The sequence below is a fragment of the Hylobates moloch genome, unplaced genomic scaffold (genome assembly GCF_009828535.3).
Source record: "Hylobates moloch isolate HMO894 unplaced genomic scaffold, HMol_V3 SCAFFOLD_5, whole genome shotgun sequence".
NCBI lineage: Eukaryota > Metazoa > Chordata > Mammalia > Primates > Hylobatidae > Hylobates > Hylobates moloch.
The window spans coordinates 47,692,471-47,719,243 of NW_026652280.1; the positions used below are offsets into that span (position 1 = coordinate 47,692,471).

The 26,773-nt window shown below is 44.1% G+C and overlaps 1 protein-coding gene and 1 pseudogene across 4 annotated transcripts in view; one reads left to right on the top strand and one right to left on the bottom strand.

Annotated features, from left to right (window-relative positions):
• Positions 1-11,124: 11,124 nt before the first annotated feature.
• Positions 11,125-26,773, top strand: part of TRAPPC8 (trafficking protein particle complex subunit 8) — a 117,650-nt gene continuing 102,001 nt past the window's right edge. For 2 of the 4 annotated variants that reach the window (XM_058438514.1, XM_058438515.1), the window contains exons 1-2: positions 11,125-11,743; positions 21,769-21,963. In XM_058438514.1, the coding sequence (XP_058294497.1) occupies positions 11,587-11,743; positions 21,769-21,963 (352 nt within the window). In that variant the 5' untranslated portion in view covers positions 11,125-11,586. The remainder of the gene's footprint in view (positions 11,744-21,768; positions 21,964-26,773) is intronic. The other 2 variants (XM_058438513.1, XM_032152579.2) reach the window with 2 other exon arrangements.
• On the bottom strand, positions 16,700-16,792 carry LOC116469998 (U6 spliceosomal RNA; annotated as a pseudogene).

Here is a 26,773-nt window from a genome sequence, read left to right on the forward strand (position 1 = left end):
GGCGGGCGCCTGTAGTCCCAGCTACTCGGCGTGAACCCGGGAGGCGGGGCTTGCAGTGAGCCGAGATTGCGCCACTGCACTCCAGAAGATGGTAGACCAATAAGCTAGAAAGATTTGTTCCTTATTGATTTTTGTCTCCAACTCCTCTAGAAAATACTTTATGATAGCCGGGCGCGGTAGCTCAAGCCTGTAATCCTAGCACTTTGGGAGGCCGAGGTGGGCGGATCACAACGTCAGGAGTTCGAGACCATCCTGGCCAACATAGTGAAACCCTGCCTCTACTAAAAATACAAAAAAATTAGCGGCGGGCGCCTGTAGTCCCAGCTACTCGGGAGGCTGAGGCAGGAGAATGGCGTGAACCCGGGAGGCGGAGCTTGCAGTGAGCCGAGATGGTGCCACTGCACTCCAGCCTGGGGGACAGAGCCAGACTCTGTCTCCAAAAAAAAAAAAAAAAAAAAAAAAAGAAAAGAAATGAAAATACTTTATGATCATTCCCAAGTCCTTATAGTTTTGCAAACAAGAAGTAGGTGCAGAATCAAGAGAATATTCTACCTCTGCCTTTTTCATCTCTCTTAGGAATGGCCTTGGAGGATATTGACTAAGGGATATCCTCCTAGCAAGCAGGACTGGAGGTAGAACAGTTTGACCACAAGATTCATTCCACTGACTGGAGAATGAATTTTTGCTGTCCTTGTCCAGTGGCCATTGTAAATTGTCTTTCCTTTAAAATAGGGTATTAAAAGATTGTCCTGTATTCTTCCACTGTTGACTGGGGTTAATTTTTTTTATTTTTTATTTTTACGGTTTGGATTGAGATGAAATGGGGTTGTTTTTATTTAAAATTTAGTCATTTGAAATAGGACCATCAAGACCTGACCAAGAAGAGCACACATCCTCAAGAGATCTCTTGCTTTGGAACTGTATGTGGTGACTGGATGTGATTTTTTTTCTTTTTTGAGACAGTCTCGTTCTGTCGCCCAGGCTGGAGTGCAATGGTGTGATCTGGGCTCACTGCAACCTCTGCCTTCTGGGTTCAAGTGATTCTCCTGCCTCAGCCTCCTAAGTAGCTGGGATTACAGGTGCACACCACCATGTCCAGCTAATTTTTGTATTTTTAGTAGAGACGGGGTTTCGCCATGTTGGTCAGGCTGGTCTCCAACTCCTGACCTCATGATCCACCTGCCTCAGCTTCCCAAAGTGCTGGGATTACAGGCGTGAGCCACCGAGCCCGGCCTAATTTTTGTATTTTTAGTCAGATGGGGTTTCATCATGTTGGTCTGGTCTCGAATTCCTGACATTGTGATCTGCCCACCTTGGCCTCCCAAAATGCTGGGATTGCAGGCGTGAGCCACGGAGCCCAGCTTAATTTTTGTATTTTTAGTAGAGATGTAGATGTATTTTTAGTAGAGATGGGGTTTCACTATGTTGGTCAGTCTGGTCTCAAACTCCTGACCTTGTGATCTGCCTGCCTCGGCCTCCCAAAGTGCTGGGATTACAGGCTTGAGCCACTGTGCCTGGCCGGATGTGATTTTTTGCTTGTTTTCCTTTGGATGCAGGATAAGCCTATTTTCAGTTTTAAAGGGGATAATTACTAGTTAGCAGCATTCTTGGAATCATATATATGAGAAGAAGGGTATGTGTGAATTCTGAGAAGCCAATGGGTAGTTTGTGGTATATGATGGGTATGGTTTTTGTTTAGCCAGTAAACTTTCCCATTCCCATTTTACTCATCATAGTTTCTATCTCCCTGCCTACAGGAATGGAAATATGACCTATGCCTGGCTAGTAATATCGCCCATTTACCTGGAAATCGATTGGTTCAGGGTGTCAACAAAAAGAGTCAAACTGCGTAAAATATTTGAAGAGATTTATTCTGAGCCAAATATGAGTGACCATGGCCCATGACACAGCCCTCAGGAAGTCCTGAGAGCATGTGCCCAAGGTGGTCAGATGCAGCTTGGTTTTATACATTTTAGACAAGCATGAGACATCAATCAAATACATTTAAGAAATACATTGGTTTGGTCCAGAAAGGCAGAACAACTCAAAGCAGGGGGCTTCCAGGCTATAGGTGAATTTAAACATTTTCTGGTTGACAATTGGTTGAGTTTGTCTAAAGATCTGGGATAGCTAGAAAGGGAATGTTTAGGTTAAGATAAAGATTGTGGAGACCAAAGTTCTTTTGAAGTCTTATAGTGGCTGCCCTTAGAGATAATAGGTGACAAATATTTCCTATTTAGATTTTAGTTAATCTCTTTAAGATTGGGAGGGTCTGGAAGAAAAAGATCTAGCTATGTTAACAGAGATTCTTCCCCCCTGCTCCCCCAGACGGGGTCTCGCTCTGTCGCCAGGCTGGAGTTCAGTGGTGGGATATTGGCTCACTGTAACCTCTGCCTCTTGGGTTCAAGTGATTCTTCTGCCTCAGCCTTCCGAGTAGCTGGGACTATAGGCGTGCGCCACCATGCCCAGCTAATTTTTGCATTTTTAGTAGAGACGGGGTCTCACCATGTTGGTCAGGAGTTAATACAGATTCTTTACAGATGCAAGTTTTCCCCCACAAAGAAGAGCTTTGCAGGGCCATTTCAAAGTATGGCAAAGAAACGTGTTTTGGGGTAAAATATTTTGATTTTCTTCTTTGTCTCGTAATGTTATGTCAGAGTCAGGTTGGAAAGTAAATTATGATATAGAGGGTTAAATAAAACCCATCTGATGATAATTTAGGATTTGTAGGGCATGACTCCCAAACTCCTTAGGAATTTGGGCAAGAAAAAAAAAAATCAGAGTTTAGTCCTCAAGGGAAAGGCATGTGATACAAGCAGGGAAAATCAGAGGCATTGCCTAGGATTGATATATTGATCCTTTCCAGGCCCCCTGGAGGTTCACTGAAAATCACTGACATGAGGCAGGTTGAGTAACAGGAGAAAAGGCATACACGTTCATTATTTATTTATTTATTTATTTATTTATTTATTTATTTATTCATTTGAGACAAGGTCTCACTCTGTTGCCCAGACTGGAGTGAAGTGGTGCAAATACGGCTCACTGCAATCTCAACCTCCTGGGCTCAAGCAATTCTCCCACCTCAGCCTCCCAAGTAGCTGGGACTATAGGTGTGCACCACCACACTCAGCTAATTTTTTTTTTTTGGTAGAGACAGCATCTTGCTATGTTCTCCAGGCTGGTCTTGAACTCCTGGGCTCATGTGAAGCCCTTGCCTCAGCCTCCCAAAATGCTGGGACTACAGGCATGAGTCATTGCCTGGCCAACATACAAATGTATTTAACGTGTATATGTGGGAGCCTTCAGCATGACCACTCAACCCCTCAGTTAGTTACAGAAGCTTATATACTATCTCTCTTTTTTTTTTTTTTTAATAGAGATGGGGTCTGGCTCTGTTGCTCAGGCTGGAGTACAGTAGCAGGATCACACCTCACTGTAGCCTTGAACTCCTGGGCTCAAGTGTTTCTCTTGCCCAAGCATCCTGAGTAGCTAGGACAACAGGCAAGAATCACCACACCGGCTAATTACATACTATCTTGACGCACAGAAAGAATGGGAGCACTAGATCCTTGCAAAACAGGTTATGGGAGTGAGGACAAGAATTCTGTTGAGGGGCAATAAATGATTACAGGGGAGACGGACTGGATCAGGAAACAGAAATTAATGTGTAAAGAGTTCTCTTTGAAATGCAAATGATCCTTGGAGACAGTCATTATACTTGTAAAAGGGTCTTGTTCAGGTGTGGGTACATCTTGGTCTTATTTTTTGCAATAGATGAGATTACAGGGAGGGGGAGAAAAAAATTATAGTTTTCCTTGGTAGGTCTGGATCTCAGGTAAATAAAGAACTTCAACTTCAATGGGGGAGGGTGGGTCAAACAGATCTTGCAGCTTCTTCAGTTCAGCAGGTCAAAACACCTTATTTTGAGATACTAGTTTCTGAGGACTAAACTCAGATTTTTTTTATTTTGCCCAAATTCCTATCTGAGGGGTCTGGGGAGTCATGCCCTACAAATCATAAATTCTCAACAGATAGGTTTTATTTAACCCTATATATCATAACTTACTTTCCAGCTTCACTCTGGCATAACATTACAAGACAAAGAAGAAAATCAAAACGTTTTACCCCAAAACATGTTTCTTTGCCATACTTTGAAATAGCCATGCAAAGCTGTTAGTTGTGGGGAAAATTTGCATCTATAAAGAATCTCTGGCCGGGCCTGGTGGCTAACGCCTGTAATCCCAGCACTTTGGGAGGCCGAGGAGGGCAGATCACGAGGTCAGGAAATCGAGACCATCCTGGCCAACGTGGTGAAACCTCGTCTCTACTAAAAATAAAAAAAATGGCTGGGTGTGGTGGCTCACGCCTGTAATCCTAGCACTTTGGGAGGCCGAGGCCGGCAGATTGCCCGAGCTCAGGAGTTCGAGACCAGCCCGGGCAACACGGTGAAACCCTGTCTCTACTAAAATACAAAAGAAATTAACTGGGTGTGGTGACGTGTGCCTGTAGTCCCAGCTACTCGGGAGGCTGAGGCAGGAGAATTGCTTGAACCCGGGAGGCGGAGGTTGCAATGAGCCAAGATTTCGCCACTGCACTCCAGCCTGGGTGACAGAGTGAAACTCCGTCTCAAAAAAATAAAATAAAAATAAAAATAAATTAGCCGGGCATGGTGGCACATGCCCGTAGTCCCAGCTACTTGGGAGGCTAAGGCAGGAGAATCACTTGAACCCAGGAGGCGGAGGTTGCAGTGAATCAAGATCGCACCACTGCACTCCAGCCTGGGTGACAGAGTGAGATTCTGTCCAAAAAAAAAACTCTATTAACATAGCTAGTTCTTTCTCTTCCAGACTGTCCCAATCCTAAAGAGATTAATTAAGATCTGAATAGGAAACATTTGTTGTTTACTGTCTCTAAGGGCAGGCACTATAAGACTTAAAAAGAACTTTGACGTCCACAATCTTTATCTTTTTTTCTTTTTTTTGAGACGGGGCCTCGCTTTGTCACCCAGGCTGGAGTGCAGTGGCACGATCTCGGCTCACTGCAACCTCCGCCTCCTGGGTTCAAGCGAATATCGTGCTTCAGCCTCCTGAGTAGCTGGGATTACAGGCATACGCCACCAAGCCCGGCTGGCTGATTTTTGTATTTTTAGTAGAGATGGGGTTTCAACATGCTGGCCAGGCTGGTCTCGAACTCCTGACCTGGTGATCCGCCCACCTCAGCCTCCCAAAACGCTGGGATTACAGGCGTGAGCCACTGCATCCAGCCACAATTTTTATCTTAAGCTGAACATTCCCTTTCTGTTTTTTTGTGTTGTGAGATGGAGTCTTGCTCTGTCGCCCAGGGTGGAGTGCAGTGGTGCAATCTAAGCGGATGAATCCCAGTTAGACAAACTCAACCAATTATCAACCAGAAGGTGTTTGGTAACCCAACCCCCCTGCCCCACTTTGAGTTGTCCCATCTTTCTGGATCAAACTGTAGCAGGACAAGCCGTGGACAAAACCCCTCAGACACCTAGTTAAAGAAGGAAGGGCTTTATTCGGCCGGGAGCTTCAGCAAGACTCACGTCTCCAAAAACCGAGCTCCCAGAGTGAGCAATTCCTGTCCCTTTTAAGGGCTTACACCTCTAAGGGGGTCCACGTGAGAGGGTTGTGATCGATTGAGCAAGCAGGGGGTACCTGACTGGGGGCTGAATGCACTGGTAATCAGAAAGGAACAGAACAGGACAGGGATTTTCACAATGCTTTTCCATACAATGTCTGAAATCTATAGATAACATAACCAGTTAGGTCAGGGGTCGATCTTTAACCAGGCCCAGGACGCGGCACCAGGCTGTCTGCCGGTGGATTTCATTTCTGCCTTTTAGTTTTTACTTCCTCTTTCTTTGGAGGCAGAAATTGGGCATAAGACAATATGAGGGGTGGTCTCCTCCCTTAAAACCAGTGTATTTCTTAAATGTATTTGATTGATGTCTCAAGCCTCCTTAAAATGTATAAAACCAAGCTGTGCCCGACCACCTTGGGCACATGTTCTCAGGACCTCATGGTCGCTTATATTTGGCTCAGAATAAATATCTTCAAATATTTTACAGAATTCGACTCTTTTTGTCGACATTCTGAGCCTCAACAATATGATCTGGGGATGTGGGCAAACCCTATCATGTAGACAGAGGCTTCCTGAAGAACGAAGCGTAACAGAATTAGAAATTAGAGATAGAGGGATTTGCTGGTAACAAGTCCTGGCCTTCGGTCCTTGAAGCCATTATTTTTGCAGCTCTTCCTTCTTTCCTGTGACCTTTATCCCACCTCTACCTGTAGTTACATGAGCCATTAAATTCTCTAGTTTGTTGAAGCTAGTATAAATTTAATTTGCTTTTTCTGTTTTTGAGATGGAGTCTTGCTGTATTGCCCAGGCTGGAGTGATCTTGGCTCACTGCAACCTCTGCCTCCCAGGTTCAAGCGATTCTCCTGCCTCAGCTTCCCAAGTAGCTGAGACTACAGGTACATGCCACTATGCCTGGCCAATTTTTGTATTTTGGGTAGGGACAGGTTTCACCATGTTGGCCAGGCTGGTCTCAAACTCCTGACCTTGGATGATTCACCTGCCTTGGCCTCCAAAAGTGCTGGGATTACAGGCATGAGCCACTGCATGCCTGGCCTAATTTGCTTTGTTTTGACATTGAAAGAATCCTGACTAAAAGATCTGCTACTATGGTCACAGTAAATATCGTCGACAAAAAGTATCAAACTCTTTAAAACATTTAAAGAGGTTTATTCTTTTTTTGTTTTTTTGAGACAAACTCTCACTCTGTTGCCCAACCTGGAGTGCAGTGGCGTGATCTTGGCTCACTGCAACCTCCGCCTCTCAGGTTCAAGTGATTCTCCCGCCTCAGCCTCCTGAGTAGGGGACTACAGGCATGCGCCACCATGCCTGGCTAAATTTTTGGTATTTTTAGTACAGACGGGGTTTCACTATGTTGGCCAGGCTGGTCTTGAACTCCTGACTTTGTGATCCGCCCACCTCAGCCTCCCAAAGTGCTGGGATTACAGGTGTGAGCCACCGCGCCCGGCCCTAAAGAGATTTATTCTAAACAAAATATGAGTGACCAAGGCCTGAGGCACAGTCCCAAGAGGTACTGAGAATATGTGCCCAAGACTGTTGGGTTACAGCTTGGTTTTAATACAACTTAGGGAGACATAAAACATCAATCAATACATTTGGGGTATATGTTGGTTTGGTCGGGGAAGGTGGGACAACTTGAAGAGGGTTTGGGGGAGGGCTTTAGGTCATAGGTGGATTAAAAGATTTCCTGACTGGCAATTGGTTGAAAGAGTGAAGTTACTATTTAAAGATCTGGAATAAACAGAAAGGAATGCCTGGATTGAAATAAGGGGTGGAGGACACTAAGGTTCTTATTATGTAGACGAAGTCTCCTAGGTGACCATCCTTAGAGACAATAGATGGCAAATGTTTTCTATTCTGACCTGTAAAAGGGGCTAGACTCTCAGTTAATTTCTTCAGAATTGGGAGGGCCTGGAAGGGGGAAACATCTAGTTATGTTAACAGAGATTCTTTTTTTTTTCGAGATGGAGTTTTTTGCTCTTCTTGCCCAGGCTGGAGTCCAATGGCGCTATCTTGGCTCACTGCAATCTCTGCCTCCTGGGTTCAGGCGATTCTCCCGCCTCACCCTCCTGAGTAGCTGGGATTACAGGTGCCCACCACCACGCCTGGCTAAATTTTTAGTAGAGACAGGGTTTCACCATGTTGGCCAGGCTGACCTCAGGTGATCCACGTGCCTTGGCCTCACAAAATGCTGGGATTGCAGGTGTGAGCCAATGCGCCCAGCCAATAGAGATTCTTAACAGATGCAATTACCTCTCTCCCCACAAAATGGCTTTGCAGGGACCTTTCAAAATACAGCAAAGAAATATATTTTGAGGTAAAATACTTTGATTTCCTTTATCTGTCATGTGATGTTATGCCAGAGTCAAGTTGGAAAGTAAGCCATGTTATATATAAGTTTACATAAAACCCATTTGATAACTTTTTTTTTTTTTTTTTTTGAGATGGAGTCTTGTTCTGTTGCCCAGGCTGGAGTGCAGTGACACGATATTGGCTCACTGCAACCTCCACCTCCTGAGTTCAAGTGATTCTCCTGCCTCAGCCTCCTGAGTAGCTGGGATTACAGGCGCACACCACCATGCCCAGCTAATTTTTTGTGTATTTTTAGTGGAGACGGGGTTTCACTATGTTGGCCAGACTGGTCTCGAACTCCTGACGTCGTGACCCACCCGCCTCAGCCTCCCAAAGTGCTGGGATGACAGATGTGAGCCACCGCACCCGGCCCATTTGATAACATTTTATGTTTTGTAGGGTGTGACTCCACTGGCCCCTTAGATAGGAATTCAGGGAAGAGGGGAAAAAAGTCAGAGTTTAGTCCTCAGTATGGTCTCCTTTAAGGTGTTTCCACAGTTCAAACAGTACCTTGTCAAAAGAAAGAAGAGACCAGGATAGCCTATGAAAGAAGTATATTTACACAGTGAAGTTACTCACTGGAAACACTGTGTATGGGTGTGGTATTAGATTGTGAAGTCAGGCTGGGTGTAGTGGCTCACACCTGCAATCCCAGCATTTTGGGAGGCTGAGGCAGAAGGATCACCAGAGCCCAGAGTTTGAGGCCAGCCTGGGCAATACAGTGAGCCCTCATCTCTACATATTTAAAAAAAAAACCAAAAAACTGCAAAGTCAATGTGTAAGACAAAAATCCATTTAGGCTCAGCCATAAAAAGGAATGAAGTAATGATTCATGTTATAACATGGATGAACCTTTAAAATATATTGCTGAGTGAAGTAATATGTGTACAAAAGATCACATATTGTATAATTTCACTTATATGAAATGTCCAGAATAGGTAAATCTACACAGACAGAAAGTAGATTAGTGATTGCCAGGAGTTGGAGGGCATGGCAGAGTGCAGAATGATAAAAGCCTGTACCAGGCTTCTTTTTGGGATGAACATATTCTGGAATTAGATAGTAGTAATGGTTGCACAACTTTTGGAATAAACTGAAAACCACTGAATTGTACACTTATTTGAAGGGGTAAATATTATGGCATGTGAATTATACCTCAGAAAAATCTATTTTGGCTAAATTACCATTGAAAGTCCTTTTCGAAGAATCTAATTCAGCTGTTTTTACTTTCAGCATAAAAATAAATAGCCTTTGAAACTTTTTAGAGTACTAGATAAATAGTATGTTTGCATTTAGGAGTCCTGTTATAAAAAATGTATCTTATAACTTGAGTCACACTAAATTATATGAGATTCTCACAACATTATAAAGGGTAAGGAAGTGAATCAGAAGCATTGAAAAGGGATTGTGTGTATCCCTAGGGATTTAATAATTTCCAGACGTAGACAGTTTTAAGGAAATGAATTTCCAGACTCTTAACTTGCACATGTTTTCTCTTGCAAAAGGAAATTAAATTTTGGGACCCCAAACTGATTAGCCAAAGGGAAAAGTCAAGCTGGGACTGGTCACGCAAATCTGCCTCCCCCTTTTGGTTCCTAAATAAGATGGCTGCATGATGAAAAGCTACATCTCTCCCCCATATTTTGCCCACAATGAAATTCTTAGTGTGCTGTTAAAACTTCATGGCAATGCAAATTGATAGCTTATCTTTACAGGTGGTCACCCCAGCCCGTCAGACACAAATGCATACCTGATTGTTCCCCTACCCCATTTTGTCTGTTATCTTATGAAAAATGCAGATTCCCACATTTTTCCTCTGCCCATTTTATGTCATCTTATGTAAAAAATGCAGATTCACTGAGCCAGACAAAGGCAAGAATTACTATTTTGTCCTACCGCTCCCTTACATGAAAACAGTGTGCTTCTCAATATCCCGCTCTTTCCCCTATAAATTTGGAGCCCTCAAAATCATCTTCCGACAAAGGCATAGGCCTCTTTCCTGGGCTCGTCCTTAACTTTGGCAAATAAATCTCCTAAAGTGATGGACACTCTTATAAATTAATCTGTAGCCACGGCATGTCATCAATATGTCCTACTGTGCCTTCCTACCTCCCATTTATCAACTTACATGAGAAGCATACATCTAACTTGTCATAAATTATTACCATAGTAAAAATCTGAGGGTGTCAAGAAGTCGAAAAATTTGAGTCATTGACGTTGGGGAAGACTCCTTTAATTAAAGCATCATAAAATCATGATAGAATGATACATTTTTCCATGCCTTATATTTTTAGCATGTAAAACAGGAGAAGCTCAAACAATTGAGTGACACATTAGTAGAATTCTTTCCATTCACTTCTACTTACAAGGCACACACCATTGACCTCACCCCGTCCCCCCTTTAAAACAATCTTTGACCCGCCCCCTCCTCCTCCTTAAAGGAATCTTTTAAAAGTTAGGAATGAAAGCCGGTTCAGGACAGTACACAGTACATAAATACTGGCTTCCCCTACCTCCACCACCAGTAAGTAAACATCCAGCAGAGTGTAAAAAGGAAGAGGCTGAGGACGAACCACGCGGACATTTGCAGGCACACCCTTTCCCTGCGACCAACAAAAATGCAGTAGCGCAATTACACTCGAGGGAATTGCAGCACTCACAACAGCACACATTCTGTTCAATGGTTGAGTCCACATAAAGTGACAGTCTGTTTCTAAAAGCATGGCCGTATTTAAAGGATACATGGCCTGTGCAGGTCCACTTCAGCGAAACCCCAAGCACTTCCGAGAGATCCATTCCCTCTCCCCGAACAGGTGCAACTCGCTGCTCCGCCGGCGAGCGTAGGCAGCAGCGCGACCAACCGCATCGGTTGCCCACAACAGCCAGGGAGAGAGCCTTAGGGACGTCAAAAAGGCCAGGCCTGCGTGGAAAGTGAGGATGCGCCTCCATCACTGCGACAGCACCCGTCTCGAGGTTCCGCTACCGCTAGCAGGTCGCTCTCAGCTCTGCTTTGCCAAGGGCAAGCTTGAGAACCCCGCCTACAGTTGCGCACCTCCCCCCGCCTCCGGCCCCGCCCACCGCACTTGTAGCCCCGCCCTGCCCAGGGAGCTTCCGTCACAGCACTTCCGGCTCCAGCCTCCCAACCGGCCTCCGTCGCTTTTCACTTCCCTCTCCTCAGCTCTCTTCCCTTACCCCTGCCGTCTCCTTTAACACAGTCACGTGAGGGATGCGCGCGGGGGCAGCTGGGAGTAGTACTGCCGGTTGGTCAGGGTTCGGCCTCAACATGGCGGTTCCGGCCGGGCAGTGACCAAGGTTTTGCCGTCCGAAGGACTAAGTGGTGACTGTCGGCGTCTCCACCTATCGGGGTGGAATGCGAGCACGCGGGGACGAGCGCTGAGGAGCGGCGGTGACGGGAAGGAGGGGGGGTCAGTGGATTGTGCCCCAGAAACCGAAGCGGCGGCGTCTGTTCCTTCTACTTGTCTCTAGGCTCCAGTGCATTCGGGGCCCCGCCCGGCCGGGCCAGGCCGGCGGGCGGCGGCGGTAGCTGCTGCAGCCGCAGGATAACTTCTCAGGGTGGGCCGGAGGGCGGGCGCCGCCGCTGCCTCTGCCGCGGCAATGGCCCAGTGTGTACAATCAGTGCAGGAGCTAATCCCGGACTCCTTCGTCCCCTGTGTCGCTGCGCTGTGCAGCGACGAAGCTGAGCGGCTCACTCGTCTCAATCACCTCAGCTTCGCGGAGCTGCTTAAGCCCTTCTCCCGCCTCACTTCCGAGGGTATGTGGTATCCTCCCCTTTCCAGTGGGCTCCGGCAAAGCCGTGGTCGGGAGAAGGAAGTTGCGGGCGGGCAGGGGAGAGAAGGGCAGTGTTTACGTCCTGGAGCTGGTACCGTGGCGTCTGGGGCTGTGGCCTCGCGGTGCTTCGGGGCGGCTGGAGGAGGACCGTGAGGTTGTCAAGGCAGCGCAGTCCTAAGCTCCAGTTTCTCTGGGCACTTTCTTTCTTCCTCGGACAACCTAGGTCGTTAAGTAATTGGTGCAAAGATAAACGTGAGTCTTCGAGAACGGCATTGAGACTGTTCTTCACGGCCATAGCGAAGGAATTAGGCATTTGCAAAGCAGCTAACGTAGGAAAATGCTGCCTCTTAGACCAACAGGGTCTGAGTAAGGAAGACCTGTCATCCTCCCTTGGATGTTAAACTGGACTTTCAGAGTAGTTGTAGATGTTACCACATTCTTGTAGCGTTCAGGGTCATCTCTGTCTGAACTACCGTGTGGCTATTTTACTAAGATATTCTTAGCTATACGTTATTTTGGTTAACCTCTCAAGAAAATTAAAAGTATTATAAGAAGAAGAAAACTTGAAACAGCTTTTTGCCCGAAGGAAGAGGAAGCAAGCCCAAGTTGTGGTTAATTTAACCTAGATATTTGGAGTTTTCTATACTTATAGGGATGGAAATGTCTTCTCTTGTTAATGAATGTCTTGTTAAGGAGCTACCCGTTTTCTCCAGTTTTGGATATTTTTATTAGGAGAAAATAATGTAGTAAAGCTTCAAGCATGTTTTAGCCAATATCTTCAAACAACAAAGTCCAAGTAAAGTTTTTTTTGTTAAGGTCGTTAAGAACTGAAGGGTTTCATAATAAGCCGGTGTCAGGCAAACAACTGTGATGTTTGTTAGCTTAATATGACTTATCCACAAAAAAAAATCAGTGCTGTACCATTTTTGTGCTACTGTATTTTTTGGGAGAATAGTTCCATTACAAATTAGTTTTCGTTTTAAGGGGAGAGAGGGAGCTGTCCAAAAAAACAAAGTTTGGAAACGTTTGGATTTTCTTTAGCCTGTATCGTAGCCGTCAGCCTCAGTTCCTTCAGTGTTGGACTTAACAAGAGCAACAAAATGCCCTACGTTTTTTTTGTTTGTTTGTTTTTTATTTATTTATTTATTTTGAGACGGAGTTTCGCTCTTATTGCCCAGACTGGAGTGCAGTGGCGCGATCTCGGCTCACCGCCACTTCCGCCTCCCAGGTTCAAGCGATTCTCCTGCCTCAGCCGTCTGAGTAGGTGAGATTACAGGCATGCGCCACCATGCTCGGATAATTTTTGTATTTTTAGTAGAGACGGGGTTTCTTCATGTTGGTCAGGTTGGTCTCGAACTCCCGACTTCAGGTGATCTGGCCGCCTCGGCCTCCCAAAGTGCTGGGATTATAGGCATGAGCCACCGCGCCCGGCCTTGAATTCTTAAAAAAACACAAACACTTGAGCTAGTTTTACTTTTATATGTGTACTCTTTCCTACTTTCTTAATAAATAATAATAATGTTAATACCTGATACTTTGTGTAATTTCTTTTTTAGTCCTCATTGAATCCTATGTTATTGCAATTTTAAATTTGAGGATCTTGAAGCATAGAAGTGTTAAATTGTTCACAGTCTTGCATCTGGGAAAGATTTGAAACAGGTAGTGTGACTCAAGACATTGTGTCCTTAATCATCTTATCTCCTGACAGTATTTAGAATTATGTATTTACACCATAGAGCAGTGCTGTCTAATTGAAATATAATGTGAGTCACAGGTATAATTAAAAATTTTTGGCCGGGTGCAGTGGCTCACGCCTGTAATCCCAGCTCTTTGGGAGGCCGAGGCGGGTGGATCACGAGATCAAGACCATCCTGGCCAACATGGTGAAACCCCATTTCTACTAAAAATACAAAAATTAGCTGGGCTTGGTGGTGGGCGCCTGTAGTCCCAGCTACTCGAGAAGCTGAGGCAGGAGAATCACTTGAACCCGGGAGGCACAGTGAGACTCCATCTCAAAACCAAACAAACAAACAAAAAATTTTAGTAGCCACATTAAAAAAGTAAAAAGAAACAAGTGAAATTAGTTTTTTTTTTTTTTTTTTTTTGGAGATGGAGTCTTGCCCTGTCGCCCAGGCTGGAGTGCAGTGGCGCGATCTTGGCTCACTACAACCTCTGCCTCCCAGGTTCAAGCGATTTTCCTGCCTCAGCCTCCCGAGTAGCTGGAATTACAGGCACTCACGGCTTATTTTTGTATTTTTAGTAGAGACAGGGTTTCACCATGTTGGCCAGGCTGGTCTCGAACTCCTGACCTCGTGGTCTGCCCGCCTCGGCCTCCCAAAGTGCTGGGATTACAGGCGTGAGCCACCGTGCCCCGCCGAAATTAGTTTTAATACTATATTTTATTTAACTCAGTATTTCCAAAATGTTACTATTTCAATGTGTAATCAATGTGAAAAATATTCATGAGATATTTTACATTCTTTTTTATTGCTTAGTCTTTGAAATTTGGTGTGCCTTTTATACTTAACATCTCAATTTGTACTAGTCGCATTTCAAGTACTCAGTAGCCATATGCAGCTCTTGCCTACTGTATTGGACAGTGCTGTGATAGAGGCTCATTGTCAGTACACTTCTGATTTCCTTCAGGAGACTGGGGAAGATTAAGGAAGGAGTTTGTTTGTTTGTTTGTTTTTTGTTTTGAGACAAGGTCTTGCTCTGTTACCCACGCTGGGAGGGCTGGAGTGCAATTGTACCACCGTAGCTCACTCACTCACTGCAGCCTCAACCTCCCAGGTTCTAGCTATCCTCTTGTCTCAGCCTCCCGAGTAGCTGGGACTACAGGCACATGCCATCATGCCTGGCTAATTTTTAAATTTTTTGTAGAGACGGGGTTTCTCCTCGTTGCCCAGGGTCGTCTCAAACCACTGCGCCCAGCCTAGTGAAGGAGTATAATGAGTTGGACCGTTAGTGGATAGGTAGACAGTTGGTAGAAAGCAAGAGAGCAGTCATTCCCTATGAAGGAGTGGCATGAGGTTATAATGGTATGGACAAAAGGTCTAAATTATGACTGAATGGTTGGGAAACAGGGAGGAAACTCTTACTGGGGTACAGAGTAGTAAAAGGATGCTTAGATAAAGGGAGGACCTTGAATTCTAGGAAAGGGATTTGAGATTTTATGTCTAATGGTAAATGTGAGGAGATTATTGAGGGTCTGAAACATTTGGACATTAATGAGTTGAAAGTTTTGGAGATTAGTTGTGTGGTTTATAAGGATAGATATAAGTAGATACAAGTTTTACATTTCAAGATGAACATGGACTATGATAGTAGCATTAGAAATTTGGCAAAGAGGACTTCATTTTTCTTGGTTTTAGTTTTTTGCTGGTAAATACATTTTAGAATTCTTTACCATCTAGAACAGGCCGCTTTTTGTTTCAAGTGTGGAGATTCTTCAAAGACAGCTTTTTTTTTTTTTTTTTGAGACGGAGTCGCACTCTGTCACCAGGCTGGAGTGCAGTGGCGAGATCTTGGCTCACTGCAAGCTCCGCCTCCCGGGTTCAAGTGATTCTCCTGCCTCAGCCTCCTGAGTAGCTGGGACTACAGGCTCGCGCCACCATGCTCAGCTAATTTTTGTATTTTTGGTAGAGATGGGGTTTCACCATGTTGGCCAGGATTGTCTCCATCTCTTGACCTCGTGATCTGCCCGCCTTGGCCTCCCAAAGTGCTGGGATTACAGGCATGAGCCACCGAGCCAGGCAGCAGCTTTTCTTTAGCAAGTGAGGCATGAGAATATCATTTCAGGCAATGTAATTTAAGAATACAACTGACTAAAACAAGCTAACATTTCCTTAGAGGGAGAAAAAAAATGTTAAAAAAGAAGACTCAATTTCTGGCCTGTAGGTATGCCTTTACTTAGGGTAAAACTTTGCCTTGACTACTGAGTTATCAAGGAGTGTCAAGTACAGTGCCAAGTATTGTCAGGAGACTTATTTTTAGATTTTAGTAGAAAACACTTGGTTTAAAGCTATACCAAAGAGAGGGTTGATAGAAGAGATTTGAGTACTATTTATGTGTAGGGCCTTCAAAATACAGTTTAGACTTTTGATGTATTACACAACGGAGAGCCATTTTAGGTTCCTTAGAGACATTTTAAAACCTGAAGAGTATTAAATTATGTTAAAATTAAATTATTAAAAATATATAATTAAATTTATTATATGTATTTTCTGTGATTGTTATGCTTGATGTATGTTTTGAGACTTAACGTAGTCATTGTTTGACACAAATTTTGAGATCCTAATACTCAATTTCCACTGGCCATGTTTCAAAGAGTTGTGGTATTAATATTAATTAATCAAGCAAACAACAAAAAATTAAAATTAAGCCTTATTGTTTTTGCTTAGCGATAGTTCTTTGATAGTTCTAAACAATGTAATATATCATTTAGATGTTCTGTAAGTTTTAAGAAAATTTCACTTAAACACTAACTTGGAAGTATGTGGGTTATACATTATTTTATTTTGAAATTAAGGTTATTAAAGGGATTAAAAAGTAGGCCAGGTGCAGTGTCTTAGGCCTGTAATCTCAGCACTTTGAGAGGCTGAGTTGAATGATAATCTGAGGTCAGGAGTTTGAGACCAGCATGGCCAACGTGGCGAAACCCCATCTCTACTGAAAATACAAAATTAGCCTGGTGTGGTGGTGGGCGCTTGTAGTCCCAGCTGCTCTGGAGGCTGAGGCAGAAGAATCACTTGAACTCGAGAAGTGAAGGTTGCAGTGAGCCAAGATTTTGTCACTGCACTCCAGCCTGGGTGACGGAGCGAGACTCTGTCTCAAAAAAACAACAAAAAAAAGTAGACTAGGATATAACTTTTGAAGGCTATTTAATGTCTCTGGTTTTCTTAAATTTCTTTCTTTTTCTTTTCTTTTTGAATTCTTGAAAAGAAAAACATTGTGTGATCCTTGTGCAGGAGCTATGCTAATCTTCTCTGTATCATTCCAATTTTAGTATATGTGCTGCTGAAGTGAGCAGTTTTTTTTTGAGATAGAGCCTCACTCTGTTGCCCAGGCTGGTCTCGAACTCCGTGGCTCACTACAGCCTCAACCTTCTGAGCTCAAAATATCCTTCCACATCAGCCTCACCAGTAGCTGGGGTTATGGGCGTGTACTACCACACCTGGCTAATTTTTGTAGTTTTTCTAGAAATGGGATTTTGCCATGCTGCCCAGCCGGTCTCAGACTCCTGGACTCAAGCAATTTACCCGCTTTGGACTCCTAAAGTGCTTTGATTACAGGCACGAGCCACTGCGACCGGCCTTAAATTTCTTTCCTTTTCCTTTATTTTTATTTTTTATTTTTTTTGAGACAGAGTCTCGCTCTGTCACCCAGGCTGGAGCGCAGTGGTGAATCTCAGCTCACTGCAAGCTCCGCCTCCTGGGTTCACGCCATTCTCCTGCCTCAGCCTCCTGAGTAGCTGGGACTACAGGTGCCCGCCACCACGCCCGGCTAATTTTTTGTATTTTTTTAGTAGAGATGGGATTTCCCCATGTTAGCCAGGATGGTTTTGATCTTCTGACCTCAGGTGATCTGCCCGCCTCGGCCTCCCAAAGTGCTGAGATTATAGGCGTGAGCCACTGTGCCCAGCTCCTTTTTTTTTTTTTTTTTTTTAAGACAGGGTCTTGCTCTGTCACCCGACTGCAGTGCCGTCACACAATCGCAGCTCACTGCAACCTCCGTCTCCCAGGTTCAAGCAGTTCTTCTGTCTCAGCCTCCTAAGTAGCTGGCATTACAGTCACGGGCCACCACACCCGGCTAATTTTTGTGTTGTTAGTAGAGACAGGGTTTTGCCATGTTGGCCAGGCTGGTCTCGAACTCCTGACCTCAAGTGATCCACCCACCTTTGGCCTCCCAAAGTGCTAGATTACAGGCATGAGCCACTGCATCTGGCCTCTTAAATTTCTTTTAGTTGGAAATATGTCATCAATCTTAACTACCATGTTTATGTAATGAAGTAATTAATCTCCAAGGTGTGGAAGTACCAAACTTTGAATAAAATTCAAGTCAGGTTTTCAAAATTTGTTTTCATTTTGTTTTATTTATTAATTTTTCGAGACGGGGTCTCGCTTTGTCACCTAGGCTGGATACAGGGGGCATGATCATGGTTCACTGCAGCCTTGACCTCCTGGGCTCAAGTGATCATTCCATATTGGCCTCCTGGGTAGCTGGGATTACAGGTTTGCGCCACACATTTGGCTAATTAAAAAAAAAATTTTTTTTTGTAGAGATGGGGTTTTGCCATGTTGCCCAGGCTGTTCTTGAACTCTTGGACTCAAGCGATCTGCCAGCCTCGGCCTCCCAAAGTGCCTAGATTACAGGCTTGAGCCACTACACCCAGCCAGAGGGTTTTTTAATATGGTAAAGTTTTATATCTATAAAGTATACAAGATCCTCCTACCTTAGCCTCCTGAGTAGCACACGGGTGTGTGCCATCACACCCAGCTAATTAAAAAATTTTTTTTATAGAGATGGGGTCTTGGGCCGGGTGTGGTGGCTCACGCCTGTAATCCCAGCACTTTGGGAGGCTGAGGTGGGTGGATCATGAGGTCAAGAGTTTGAGACCAGTCTGGCCAACATGGCAAAACCTCGTCTCTACTAAAAAAATACAAAAAAGGCGGATCACGAGGTCAGGAGATCGAGACCACGGTGAAACCCCGTCTCTACTAAAAATACAAAAAAATTAGTGGGGCGTGGTGGCGGGCGCCTGTAGTCCCAGCTACTCGGAGAGGCTGAGGCAGGAGAATGGCGTGAACCCAGGAGGCGGAGCTTGCAGTGAGCCGAGATCGCGCCACTGCACTCCAGCCTGGGCGACAGAGCAAGACTCCGTATCAAAAAAAAAAAAAAAAATTAGCCCGGTGTGGTGGTGGGCGCCTGTTATCCCAGCTACTCGGGAGGCTGAGGCAGGGGAATCGCTTGAACCTGGGAGGCGGAGGTTGCAGTGAGTCGAAATCATGCCGTCGCACTCCAGCCTGGGCGACAGAGCAAGACTCTGTCTCAAAAAAAAAAAAAATGGGGTCTCTCTCCCTCTGTTGTCCAGGCTGGTCTAGAATTCCTGGGTGCAAGTGATCCTCCTGCTTTAGCCTCCTAAAGTGCTGAGATTACATGCTTGAGGCACTCACTCGGTGCAGTGGGTGCAGTGGCTCAAGCCTATAATTGCAGGCTTGTTTGTTGTTTTTTTTTTTTTTTGAGACGGAGTCTTGCTCTGTCGCCCAGGCTGGAGTGCAGTGGTGCGATCTTGGCTCACTGCAAGCTCCGCCTCCTGGGTTCACACCATTCTCCTGCCTCAGCCTCCCGAGTAGCTGGGACTACAGGCGCACGCCACCATGCCCGGCTAATTTTTTTGTATTTTTAGTAGAGACAGGGTTTCACCGTGTTAGCCAGGATGGTCTCAATGTCCTGACCTCATGATCCTCCTGCCTCGGCCTCCCAAAGTGCTGGGATTACAGGCGTGAGCCACCGCGCCCGGCAATCGCAGGCTTGTTTATAAAGTTGAGAAGAAAGTGTCATTCTTTATTTGTAGGTACCCAGACCACTTACCCAAAGTTGCCTCTTATTTGTATGTAATGATAACCCATGGTGCAGTTGAAGTAGGTGATGTTGTATCTGCTGCTGCTGCTATACCGCCTCCATTACGTATTGTTGAGCATGGTGCTCAGTGCCTTACAATTACTAACAATAGCTCACCTAAATCCCTAAAATGATTTTTTTTTTTTTTGAGATGGAGTTTCGCTCTTGTTGCCCAGGCTGGAGTGCAATGGCGCAATCTTGGCTCACCGCAACTTCTGCCTCCCAGGTTCAAGCAATTCTGCCTCAGCCTCCCAAGTAGCTGGCTTGAGCCACTGGGTGCAGCGGCTCCAGCCTGTAATTGCAGACTTATTTATAAAGCCTGTTTTGTTTGTTTGTTTGTTTGTTTTTGAGATGGAGTTTTGCTCTTGTTGCCCAGGCTGGAGTGCAGTGGCGCGATCTCGGCTCACCGCAACCTCTGCTTCCAAGGTTCAAGCAATTCTGCCTCAGCCTCCCTGGTAGCTGGGATTACAGGCATGCGCCACCACGCCTGGCTAATTTTGTATTTTTAGTAGAGACGGGGTTTCTCTGTGTTGGTCAGGCTGGTCTCAAACTCCCGACCTCAGGTGATCCGCCCGCCAAGGCCTCCCAAAGTGCTGGGATTACAGGCGTGAGCCATCGCGCCCGGCCTAGCCTGTTTTCTTTATACAGTTTTATATGCTGGGTAAAAGCGTAAAAGGTGTCATTATTTTCAAAATACATTTTATTTATTTATTTATGAGATGGAGCCTCTCTCTGTTGCCCAAGCTGGAGTGCAGTGGTGTGATCTCAGCTCTTGTTGCCCAGGCTGGAGTACAATGGTGTGGTCTCGGCTCACTGCAACCTCTGCCCCCTGGGTTCAAGTGATTCTCCTGCCTCAGCCTCCAGAGTAGCTGGGATTATGGCTAATTTTGTATTTTAGAGATGATTTTCACGTTGGCGGGTGGTTTTGAATCCGACCTCAGGTGATCTGCCTGCCTCGGCCTCCAAATGCAGTGGTGCAATCTTGGCTCACTGCAACCCTTCGCCTTGGCTCACTGCAACCTCCGTGTTCAAGTGATTCTCCTGCCTCAGCCTCCCCAGTAGCTGGGATTACAGGCGCCCGCCACCATGCCTGGCTACTTTTTGTATTTTTAGTAGAGACGAGGTTTCACTATGTTGGCCAGTCTTGAACTCCTGGCCTCAGGTGATCCACCCATCTCGACCTACCAAAGTGCTGGGTTTACAGGCGTGAGCCACTGTGCCCAGCCCTGTAATAGACTGCTTTTAATGCTACCGTAGAACATTTTGTCTGATTATGTGAAAAAATATGCTCACATTTTGTTCTGTGGACTGTGGACACTGTCTTCTTGCTGTAATTGCCTCAGAACCTATTCCCTGTCCGGAAGCTCTGAACTACTTACTGGTTATAAATTATATAGGCTGAAACAAGGACTATAGCATGGTGGAGGCAGGAAGTATTAGGGTGGTAAAAGGGATCTGGACATTTTTTTTTTTTTTTTTTTTTGAGACCAAGTCTCACTCTGTCACCCAAGCTAGAGTGCAGCAGTGCAATCTCGGCTCACTGCAACCTCTGCCTCCCGGGTTCAAGCAATTCTCCTGCCTCAGCCTCCTGAGTAGCTGAGATTACAGGCGCCCGCCACCACACCCAGCTAATTTTTTGTATTTTTACTAGAGACAAGTTTTTGCCATGTTGGCCAGGCTGGTCTCCAACTCCTGATTTCCAGCTGTCTGTCTCGGCCTCCCAAAGTGCTGTGATTATAGGTGTGAGCCACTGCAACTGGCCAGAGTTTTTTTTTTAAGTAGACCCTATTTGTAAGACCAGTTTTAGATGAATGGCAAATTTGAGCAGAAAGTACAGAGAGTTTCTACATACCTCTTGGCCCTGCACATGCACAGCCTCCACCACAGCATCGTGCACTGGAGTAGGCATTCATTTTTATGAGAGTGAAAAAGAGGCTAAGAATGCAGGCCGACTAGGGAAAGAAGAAGGAAGCCCAAGGGCAACATTTAACTCCCCTTTCTTTTTCCTTTTACTGTTTTTAGTGTTAATACCACAGACCTTACACTGCCTTGGACCAGCTTTAGTGTGAGGTGAGAATTAGGGAAGTGGTATGGATAGTGGTTGGTTTCTGGCAACTCCAAACATAGGAAAGGAAAGGACCTACAGTAGGAAAGCTGAGCAGTAGTGAGAGGGGAAGGAATCCTGCAGTTAATAAACTGTCTAGCTAGCCCTTTTGGTATATGAGGGAATGTTGTCAACCATTTATATTTCTGGAAGAATGTTGCACTTGGAATTGCTGGCTTCTGCTTTGTACATCCTTTTTGTTTGTAAACCATTAGCCGAATTTTGGGTTATTATGCATTGTATAGAATTAATTTCAAGTTTTTTTCTTTTTTTCTTTAAAGTTCACATGAGAGATCCTAATAATCAACTTCACGTAATTAAAAATTTGAAGATAGCAGTAAGCAACATTGTCACCCAGCCACCTCAGCCTGGAGCCATCCGGAAGCTTTTGAATGATGTTGTTTCTGGCAGTCAACCTGCAGAAGGATTAGTAGCTAATGTGATTACAGCAGGAGATTATGACCTTAACATCAGTGGTAGGTAACAAGGTTTATTGTTATTTTTTGAGTGAAATTTCCTTTTGTTAGAAAAAGCGATTCTAGGACTTGGGAGATGATCAACATATATTTAAGAGCTTACTAAGTGCTGGGGCCTGAGAATACAATGTTGAAAACAGTCCTAGGAACTTTGCCTATTTATTATTTTAGGACCTAAGGTAGTATCTAGAACATATGCATAATAAATATTTGTTGAATGAAAGAACTAACAGTAAATTAAAAAAATTCTTTTGTGACATAAGTAATATTATAATTAAATAAAAAGCATTAAGTTTATTGTATTTTTATCTTGCTTGGTGTAAAGTGGAGGAAATGTTTATAAAATGTGTAAATATGTAATCTTTTGTGAGTACGTCTTTAACTTGAATGGTAAATGTTTTCATAACAAGATTGGTAGGTAAAATCATATATGTACATATGTATTTTATTTTTTAAATTAAATTTTTATAGAGATAGGGGGTCTCATTATGTTCCCAAGGCTGGTCTTAAACTCCTGACCTCAAGTGATCCTGCTGCTTAATTCCCAAGTGCTGGGATTACAGGTGTGAGCCACTGTTCCCAGCCTGAAATTATATATTAATATGTAAAGTGAATTAGAAATATTTGGTCTGTTTTCCAATATTAAGAAGTCTTAATTGACATGGGGTAGATATTTTAGAGGGAAAATATTCAAAGTACATCATCAAATTAGCATATTTCAGCAGTCTAATAAAATAATCTTTTTAGGCCAGGATAGTTTATAATCTAATACTTTAATACTTCCTAATTTCATATTTAAAGATTTTCTTAAGCAGCCAGGCCTGGTGGCTTACGCCTGTAATCCCAGCACTTTGGGAGGCCAAGGCAGGCGAATCACTTGAGGTCAGGAGTTCAAGACCAGCCTCTCTTTTAAAAAACAAAAATTAGTGGTGTGGTGGCAGGTGCCTGTAATCCATTATCGAGGCCAAGGCAGAGAATGGGAACCTGGAAAAAAGTTTTTCCTAAACATATGCAGAGAATTTGAAACAGGCGTATTTTAGGTCAGCAAGTTAGTTGTTTGCTCTTGTATAGTTAAAAATATTTGTAGAATTATTTTGTTTAAGTGTTCTATATTTTTTCTTTTTTCTTTGCCTTTAGTTTTAATTCCAGCAAGATGAGTCAACTTGATAATTTTAAGTTGAGAATATTATGGTTATCTTTACCAGTCAAAAAAATCTGAATTTCTTAACAGTTCCTAGCATGTTTTCAATATGAAGCAAAAATTTGGGTATTTCTTGGAGAAAGGAATATAATTTAAACTGTTATTTTTCTCTCATCAGTGTTGTAGTGTGAAGGGCAATGAATCAAATGCCAGTGTCCAAGTTTTTATACTACCATAGTCATTAGTTAGATAACCTGAATAAGTCACTTAGTGTTTCTTTTTCTTTTTCTTTTTATTTATAGTATTTTTTGTGACAGGGTCTCACTCTGTCCACCAGGCTGGAGTGCAGTGGTGCTATCATAGTTCACTGTAGCCTCAACCTCCCTGGGCTCAGGTGATCCTCTCACCTCAGCCTACCAACTATGCCAGGCTAATATGTTTTTTTAAAAGAGACAAGGTCTGTCTCTGTCACACAGGATGGAGTGTAGTGGTGTAATCATTGCTCATTGCAGCCTTGAACTCCTGGACTTATGCAGTCTTCTCACCTCAGCCTCCCAAGTAATTAGGACTATAGCTGCACACCACTATGCTTGGCTAATTTTTAAATTTTTTTGTAGAGACAGGGTCTCACTGTGTTGAAGTGATCCTCTCACCCTGGCCTCTCAAAGTGTTGAGATTACAGGCATGAGCCACCATGCCCAGCCAAGTCACTTAGTGTTTCTGAGACTCTTCTTTCCATCTCTGAAAACAGGAGTTTGGCTGGATTCTTTTTTTTTTTTTTTTTTTTAATTTTTTTGAGACGGAGTCTCACTCTGTCGCCCAGGCTGGAGTGTGGTGGCATGATCTCGGCTCACTGAAACCTCTACCTCCCGGGTTCAAGAGATTCTCCTGCCTCAGCCTTCCGAGTATCTGGGATTACAGGTGCCCACCACCATGCCCAGCTAATTTTTTGTATTTTTTAGAGGTGATGGAGTTTCACCATGTTGGCCAGGCTGGTTTCGAACTCCTGACCTCAAGTGATCTGCCTGCCTCTCAGCCTCCCAAAGTGCTGGGATTACAGGTGTGAGCCACCACTCCTGGCCTGGCTGGATTCTTTCTTAAGGCCTCTCGTAGACCTTTATATGTGATTCTGTTTTGCAGGATCTTAACAGTTTTGTTAGCCATGCAACAAATATTTATTGATTTCTGCTATATGCTTTGTATTGAGATACAGAGATGAACAAGACATGCTTTAAAGTTTATAATCTGGTAGGGAGACAAATGTGCTAATCAGTAATCATAGTATGGTCTAATTTATAATACATTAATATCACAATACATTGTAATAGAGCTGTGGCATATCTGGTATGCCAAAAGTGCTAAAGGGGCCCAGAGAGGGATTACCTATTATATTTAAAAAACAAAAATATCTTTGTATCTTATATTTATTTCTTTTATTTTTTTTTCTTACTTATTTTTAAGAGACAGGGTCTTACTCTATCACCCTGTCTGAGGCTGGTGTGCAGTGGTATGATCATAGCCTACTGTAACCCTGAACTCTTGAGCTCAAGGGGTCATCCCATCTCAGCCTCCTGAGTAGCTGGGACTATAGGTGTGTACTATGCTTGGTTAATTAAAATTTGTGTGTGTGTGTGTGTGTGTGTGTGTGTGTGTGTGTAGAGATAAGGTCTCGCTGTGTTTATTAGCAGGCTGGTCTTGAACTTCTGGCCTCAAGCGATCCTCCTACCTTGGCCTCCCAAAGTGCTGGGATTACAGTTGTGAGCCACTGTGCCTGGCCTATATATTTTTTATTTTATTTAATTTTAATTTAATTTAATTTTATTTTTTGAGTCGGAGTCTCACTCTGTTGCCCAGGCTGGAGTGTAGTGGCACGATCTTGGCTCACTGCAATCTCTTTCTCCTGGGTTCACACGATTCTTCTGCCTCAGCCTCCTGAGTTTCTGGGACTACAGGTGTGCACCACCACACCCGGCTAATTTTTGTATTTTTAGTAGACACGGGGTTTCACCATGTTGGCCACGCTCGTCTAAAACTCCTGACCTCAAGTGATCTGCCTGCTTTGGACTCCCAGAGTGCTGGGATTACAGGCATGAGTGACCGGGTCCACTCATTTGCTATGTTTTCTAGGCTGGTCTCAAACCCCTGGCCTCAAGCAGTTCTCCCACCTCTCAAAGTGCTGAGGTGACAGGAATGAGTTCAGATGCTGACCAAAAGTATCTTTTTCATACTGCAAATATTTTGCTAACCTCCAAAGCCCATATACCTGTTACTTTTAATTTATTAAGGCCAGGCAGGCATAGTCACTCAGGCCTATAATCCCAGCACTTTGGGAAGCTGAGGTGGAAGGATCACTTGAGGCCAGGAGTTCAAGACCAGCCTGGGTAACATATTGAGACCCCATCTGAAGAAAATATTTTAAAAAAAATTAGCTGATGGCTGGGCATGGTGCCTCACGCCTGTAATCCCAGCACTTTGGGAGGCTGAGACGGGTGGATCACTTGAAGTCAGGAGTACGAGACCAGCCTGGCCAACACAGTGAAACCCTGTCTCTACTAAAAATACAAAAATTAGCCAGCAGCAGGCACCTGTAGTCCCAGCTACTCGGAAGGCTGTGGCAGGAGAATCGCTTGAACCTGGAAGGCAGAGGTTGCAGTCAGCCAAGATCATGCCACTGCACTCCAGCCTGGGCAACAGAGTGAGTCTCAAAAAAAAAATTAGTTGGGTGTGGTGGTGTATACCTGTAGTCCCAGCTACTCTGGAGGCTGAGATGAGAAGATTGCTTGAGCCTGCGAGGTCAAGGGTGCAAAAAGCTGTGATTGCGCAACTGCACTCCAACCTGGGTGACAGAGCAAGGCCCTGCCTCAAAAGAAAAATAAATTTATCAAAATGATGTGTACATAGACGTAATGAAAAAAAGACTTAAAGGAAAAAACAGCAGTGATCTGTACCTTGCCCCACCAATTTCTGTAGTCTTTTCCTCGGGTATTGATTATGTGCTTCTAAGTAATATTTTTATATGGCTGTCTATGGTGTAATAAGTTTTAAATTTAAATAAATTTTATTTATTGACTTCTCATTATCATTGATAAAGATTTGGCTTAATTACTCTCCATCCTTTTCACTTCATCTCATAGTTTTTGGTGAATATTCACTGCTTATAATATGACTAAATGTTGTTCACTTCTTCACTGCTTAGCCAATTATTGGGCTTTCTAATACAGTATTTTGTGTTTTCAGGAGTTAGTAATTGTCTTTTTAAAAACATCTTGCGGTGGCTCACTCCTGTAATACCAGCACTTTGGGAGGCTGAATCACCTGAGGTCAGGAGTTCGAGACCAGCCTGGCTAAAATGGTGAAACGCTGTTTCTACTAAAAATACAAAAAATCAACTGGGCGTGGTGGCACGCTCCTGTAATCCCAGCTGCTTGAACCTGGGAGGCGGAAGTTGCAGTAAGCCGAGATCCCATCATTGCACTCCAACTTGGACAAGAGCAAAACTCTGTCTCGAAAACAAAACAAAACAAAACAAAACAAAACATCTTGCTCAGTTCTTTGTGTCTGTTGCTAGTTTCTCAGACTTCTTCCATTGGATTTTCTACTCGAGAGATTAATTTGTCAAATAACCCATTTATCAATAGCTCCTTCAAGAAATCTCTATTGTTACTGCAT